Source organism: Vulpes lagopus, chromosome 11 (assembly GCF_018345385.1).
Source record: "Vulpes lagopus strain Blue_001 chromosome 11, ASM1834538v1, whole genome shotgun sequence".
In the NCBI taxonomy this organism is placed as follows: Eukaryota; Metazoa; Chordata; class Mammalia; order Carnivora; family Canidae; genus Vulpes; species Vulpes lagopus.
Window position 1 is genome coordinate 64456815 of NC_054834.1, and position 6609 is coordinate 64463423.

Genomic DNA, 6609 nt, shown 5'->3' on the forward strand with positions numbered 1-6609 from the left:
CTCTCTCATGAATAAATAAATAAAATCTTAAAAAAATAATAAAAGAACACAGAAGTTTCTAGAGGTTAAATAACTGGTTCAAATAACCAGTAAGCAAGAAAATTGATATTTCTAAATTTGCTGCTTGCTTCCAGGCTTTGAAATGAAGGAGTCTAACTGATGGAGTTCAGGATAGGCTGCCCCAAAATGTGCCACTTTGACATGTGGATTGTTCTGAGCTGAAAACAATCAGATATAAAGGATTCAAGAAGACATTTTTTCTTCCCCACTAACTGCCTAAAGAATTTAGAGGGCCTGATTAGGAAGAGAGGTACCACCAGAGATACCTACAGCGTGGGGTAGGTAAACTGTGGGGTACTCTGCAGGGCTTGCTTCAAATTTCCCTCTGTGGCCCATTGAATCCCTACTCTCTTCTTTTAGCTCAGGATAGCATATAAACCTGTTGCCTGACTGTCAGGGAGCTTAATTTCCTTTGGATTCCCATACATATCAAATTAAAATTTGTGTTTCTCTTGTTACCCTGCCTTATATCAATTTCATTGTTAGACCCTCAGACAGCAGTGTGCAGACAGCCATACCTAGAGAGAGGGCAGGCAAGAGCAGATTGGCCTCGGCCTCACTACACCTGGATGCCAGGGACCATAAGGATAGCCCTGGAGCAGGTGCCTGCTCCAGGGAAGTGCTGTCCTCCTAAAGCCAGGGGCAGCTGCAAAGACCTCCTGACCTTTGTCCCGGTGCAATTGGACATGCAGTATCTGTGTTATGAATAGGCACCACTAAAGCAAGAGAGGCAGAGGGGCTGGGTGTGCCAGTGAAGGCCGCAGAGGAGGGGAGTCCTCTGCAGGCTACAGGTCAGCACGCTGGACAGGGAGGGTGGGAGATGCCACCCTTATGGGCTCCAGTGCCACTGTCCTGATTTTTTTTTTTTAGAGAGAGACTTCTGGTTTGTATTGTTAAGTAAGAACAAATAAAGTCACACAGTCACAAACAGAAAAATACAAAAATACAAATATATCTTAGGAAAGAAACAAGCCTCCTAATCCTGGCTCCACAGGTTTGCATCGATCATAAGAGCATCAAGAATGATGTAGAAGGTAACATCTCAATGTTTACATTAACAGCTCAGGAGCAGGAGGCAGTCTCCACTGTAGGAAGTGGTACTTCTGTGACATGAAGCCCTGTTACACTTAACATCAGGTCTGGGTTCACAAACACTCCGGAATACCTTCATCTTTGTTGATTTGGCCTCCTCATACGTCTGTGTAGTGGGTCAAATAATGGCCCCCAGAGGTCCGACGACCTAATCCCTGGAATCTTCTACTGCCATTTGCTGTCAAGACTATGTTTACTTCACTAAATTGCCTACAGACCCCTGATGAGAATTAGTTGACCAATGTGTGCAGGTCTATTTCTGGACTCTCTAGTCCAGCCCATTGATCTGGTTATCTGGCTTCATGAAAATGACACACTGTTTTGAATACAGCAGCTTTATAATATACCTTGAAATGAGAATATGTAAGTTCTCCTGCTTGTTCTTTTTAAAGTTATGTGAGTTAACGCAGTTTCTTTACATTTCTACACATTTTAGATCACTTTGGAAAATAATGAGCATGTTTTCATTTCATTTCTTTCATATTTTATAGGGAATTACTTAAATCTAAAGATTTATTTGGAGATAATCCACATCCAAATAGTATTGAGTCATCTGGCCCATGAGCACAGTATTTCTTTCTATTAATTAAGTTATTCATATACTTTCAACATAGTTTTTATAAAGTTTTCAGTATATGTCTTGCTCCTATTTTGTCATGTTTTTCCTTAGGTATGTTTGATGATATTGTAAATGGAATTTTAAAAGTCCAATTTCTATTTGGTAGTTTCCAGTACAAACTATCCAATTGATGTTATATATTGATCTTATATGGCACAACCATGATAAACTCACATTAAAAATAAAGTCTTTTGGGGTACCTGGGTGGCTCAATGGTTGAGCATCTGCCTTTGGCTCAGGTCGTGATCTCAGGGTCATGGGATCAAGTCCCACATCAGACTTCCTGAGGCAAGCCTGCTTCTCCCTCTGTCTATGTCTTTGCCTCTCTGTGTCTCTGATAAATAAAAAGAATAAAATCTTAAAAAAAAAATAGTCTCTCTTATTGAACAACAGTTTTGTAGAACTGGAAGTTTTTACCATGACACAACTATAAGAAAAGTTCTATATAAAAAGTTCTAAGAGGACAGCCCAGGTGGCTCAGTGGTTTAGCACGGCCTTCAGCCCAGAGCCTGATCCTGGAGACCAGGGTTTGAGTCCTACCGACATCAGGCTCCCTGCATGAACCTGCTTCTCCCTCTAGCTGTGTCTCTGCCTCTCTCTCTCTCTCTTTGTGTGTCTCTCATGAATAAATAAATAAAATATTTTTCAAAAAAGTTCTAAGGAATGTGTAGAAAATCTCCATAATTTAGAATTATCAGAGAAATGCTGGACAGATGGGGAGTGAGTTTAAATATACTCACTTATGTTTTATTTTTATGAGAGTTTGTGAAGGATAAGAACGATTTTTTTCTAATGTTGGGTAGAATTCACCACCAAAGTTATCTGGATGGGGGGTGTGAAGACAACGTAATAAATTATTATTTACAAAAAAATATTTATTTATTCATGAGAGACACAGAAAGAGAGGCAGATACATAGACAAAAAGAGAAATATTCTCCCCACGGGGAGCCCAATACGAGATTCTATCCCAGGACTCTGAAATCACACTCTAAGCTGAAGGCAGATACTCATCCACTGAGCCAGCCAGGTATCCCTTAAGTTACTTTAAGATTTAAAAAAGGACACTTGATAATATCTTTAATTTTAAGGAGCTTGCATAGTTTATATCATTTGAAAAAATTTTTTCATTTTACTAAGGTGTTGGATTTATTAGTCTTAATAAGATCAATGTCTTTTATTATTATTTTAAAAGTCTGTAGCATATGTAGTGATATCACTTTTGTTATAAAAACAGCTTTGTGTAGCAATCAATAAGTCATAAATATCTCAGGAATCAAGATCCAGGAAACTAAAGCCGAATTAAATCCAAACAAAATACAAATAACTATATAATAAACTAAGAAAAGAAATCACTAACATAACTAACATTCTAAAATAGAGAATAGCTAAAAATCAAAGGTTAATTCTCTGAAAGAACTAATAAAACTCAGATTTTTTTTTATTTTGTTGCATAACATTCTTTCCAGTGGGGTAGGAATTTCTCTGACCTGTCCTCAAGAACTCCAAGAGCCCCAAGAGTTCCCAAACAATACATGAACGGACACAATCATCACACACACACACACACACACACACACACACACACACACAGAGGCACATGACATTTGTATACTTAAAAAAAAAAATCCAAAACACTTTGGAAAGGGTCTACATTAAGCCACCAAACAGAACTATGAATAACTTGTCAAAGCTAATTTCCTATGGAACAGACAAAATGTTTCCCCATCATATTCCAGAGGCTTGAATTAGGAGGAAAAAAATATATTAGTTATACATGTGAAAGTTTCTAAAAGTGGAAACATCAAAAGAGTGGTCCCAGCACTAAGGTAATCACTAATTACCTCCATGTTTTCTCTTGGATTTTGCCTTGGCTCTGGGGCAGGAGTAACTGAATCAAGTAAAGTTTGTGTGGAAGCAATGTAATTATTCTGCTGAGAAAAGACAAGTCTCTGGGAAAAGAGAAATGTCCAGACAAATATAAATGGAAGCACAGAGCTGAGACTGAGTAATGTGATTCAATGGACAAAGAGGTAAACAATATTTGAGAGAACAGTTTCCTTTAAGCAGAAAACAAATAAGTAAAAAAAAAAATCTAAAGGTCTAGTAGTCTGCTGAATTTCATTACTTCCCTAATAGACACATTGGAATATATGTTAAATTTTCAGCCTTGCTGACATTACTTATTTTGTTATTAACATATGATTATTCATGAAACAAGGAGAAGTTCTAGATATGTAAGAACAATGCATACAGTCAAATAAAAGAGGAAGATATGACCCTAGAATTGAATTCAGTTGCTCTTTGTTCGCATCTTAATTTGTGCAAGTTTATTATCAGAAAAAAAGAAAGATAAAAAGAGAAAGATAGGGGCAGCCCGGGTGGCTCAGCGGTTTAGTGCTGCCTTCAGCCCAGGGCCTGATCCTGGAGATCCAGGATCGAGTCCCACGTCGGGCTCCCTGCATGGAGCCTGCTTCTCCCTCTGCCTGTGTCTCTGCCCACCCCCCACCCCCGTGTCTCTCATTAATAAATAAATAAAATATTAAAAAAGAGAAAGATATACCACATACTTTTACTGCTCAAACTGGAAAAAAACACAGTTCACAAGAAGAAACACTATTATAGAACACAGGATTATTTGGAATGGAGAAAACATACTGCTGAATAGTAACAAAAGGACAGGGCAGAAATCAGAAGTACTTTGGGTCTGTTAGATTTGCAAAATTTTCCTGAACAAGAAAACATTAGGAGTGTGAATTACACATAAGACATGGACCCTCAAACATGGGAGTGAATCCTAATTAGAAGAGATTGCTGAAATACAGCCATAATGCTGATAGATCTGGAGTGTGTTTGTAGATGGACCCAGTGTAGTTGACTGAAAGCACCAAGCAAAGGGACACATGAGAGGAAAGGCAGGGAAAGAGGGAAATACATAACTTGACTTTTCAATGTGCCTTATTCTGTGTTAAAACTTCACGTGTGTTAGTCCAAGTGATATTATATCTTTATGAAGTATAACATTACCCCATTTCATAGACACTCAAATAACTAAATCAAATTTCCAAGACCCAGAGATAAAAGCTTACAGAGTCAGTGCGTCACCCAGCTCTCTCTGACCCCAAAGCCTGTCATTGTAACAGTGTGATGACCTCTGATATTAGCAAATTAGATCCAAACCATTTGGGGAGACTTATAAGATAAACAAGTGAGAAGGTTGGATTTTATTCCAAGAATAATAGGGTTCCATATACAGTTTTTGGAGATAGCAATGATTTGATCAGAGAAGTGCTGGAGAAGGGCATTTCTTGATTACCTCAAATTCAAGTGCTCACACTTGGAATTAATTGAACCCTATAAAGTGGAGATTATGAGCTGAATTACAATGACTTGCTTCTTTAGCTCTTAACAACTTCAGAGGTCATTCAGTTAAGTTCCCCAAAGAAAGCTTATATGCTTTCTGTAACATCACAAATGATAAATGCTCTTCAGACACAGAACTGAAAGCACAATGAAAATCACTTTATTTACTTGAATTCTGAATGTGCCACTTTAGACCACACCTTCTGCATGGCGATTTTCATCTCCATGTTTCTTAAGGTATAGATGAGAGGATTCAGCATGGGAGCAATTACAGTGTAAAACACAGAGATTTCCTTATCCTTGTTCTCACTCCCTGCAGGTAGAACATAAGTATAGATACAAGGCACAAAAAATAAAATGACCACCATTACATGAGAGCTGCAGGTGGAGAGAGCTTTGCGTCTCCCTACAGAGGAGTGGGTCCTAAGATTATATAATATGAGAATGTAAGAAGCCACCAGGACAAGAAAAATGACAACCACCACCATTCCTGAGTTTGCAATCACTAAGATACTAACAACACGAATATCTCTGCACACCAGTTTCAAAAGAGGCTTCACATCACATATGTAATGATCTATCTGATTAGGACCACAGAAAGGTAAATTGAGTACCATGAGCAATAGAGCAACAGAGTGCCAAAACCCCACACCCCAGGCCATGAAAATCAACAGGTTACACCTCCGCCGGTTCATGATAACCATGTAATGCAGGGGCTTGACAATGGCAACATAGCGGTCTAAAGCCATGGACACCAAGATGAATATCTCTACCCCTGCCAACAAGTGGGCAGTGAAGAGCTGGGTCATACAGTTGTTATAGGAAATGTTTTTTCTGGCTGCACCTAAGTCCCTGATTAGCCTGGGGACCACAGTGGAGGTGTAGCAGAGGTCCATGAGGGAAAGGTGACAGAGAAAATAGTACATCGGATGTTCAATTAGATGGCTGCAGGTGATCGTGAGTAAGATAATGAAGTTTCCCATTAAGACAGCCAGGTAGCAGAGCAGGAACAAGAAAAAGAACAGTAGTTCTAGTTGCTTATTTCCCCACAGACCCACGAAAACAAATTCTGTGACATTGTTCTGATTTTCCATGAGGTTGAGGTGATTCCAGAGACACAACAGAAACTTAGTTCACCTGAAATGATAAAGAATATATAACATTTTTAATAATCCTTTTTAAATTTTTGGAGTTTTTTTTTTTTTTTAAGATTTTATTTATTCATTAGAGAGAGAGAGAGAGAGGCAGAGACATAGGCTGAGAGAGAAGCAGGCTCCATGCAGGGAGCCCGATGCAGGACTGGATCCTGGGACTCCAGGACCACGCCCTGAGCCAAAGGCAGAAATTCAACCGCTGAGCCACCCAGGCATCCCTTTGGAGTATTTTTGCACCAAAAAATATGCATGTTGCGGAGGAATTATTACACTCAGTCTTTGGAATTGTTTTGGCTTAAGGCTATTATCACATTTCAAATGAT

The 6609-nt window shown here is 38.8% G+C and overlaps 1 protein-coding gene across 1 annotated transcript; it reads right to left on the reverse strand.

Annotated features, from left to right (window-relative positions):
• Positions 1-5296: 5296 nt before the first annotated feature.
• On the reverse strand, positions 5297-6226 carry LOC121501446 (olfactory receptor 4P4-like). The gene has a single exon (XM_041773482.1). It carries the CDS (start codon positions 6224-6226, stop codon positions 5297-5299), a length of 930 nt encoding a protein of 309 aa, XP_041629416.1.
• Positions 6227-6609: the final 383 nt, after the last annotated feature.

What these genes read in the sequence shown, in the direction of transcription:
- LOC121501446 (XM_041773482.1), bottom strand. Translation starts at nt 6,226, where the DNA reads ATGGAAAATCAGAACAATGTCACAGAATTTGTTTTCGTGGGTCTGTGG.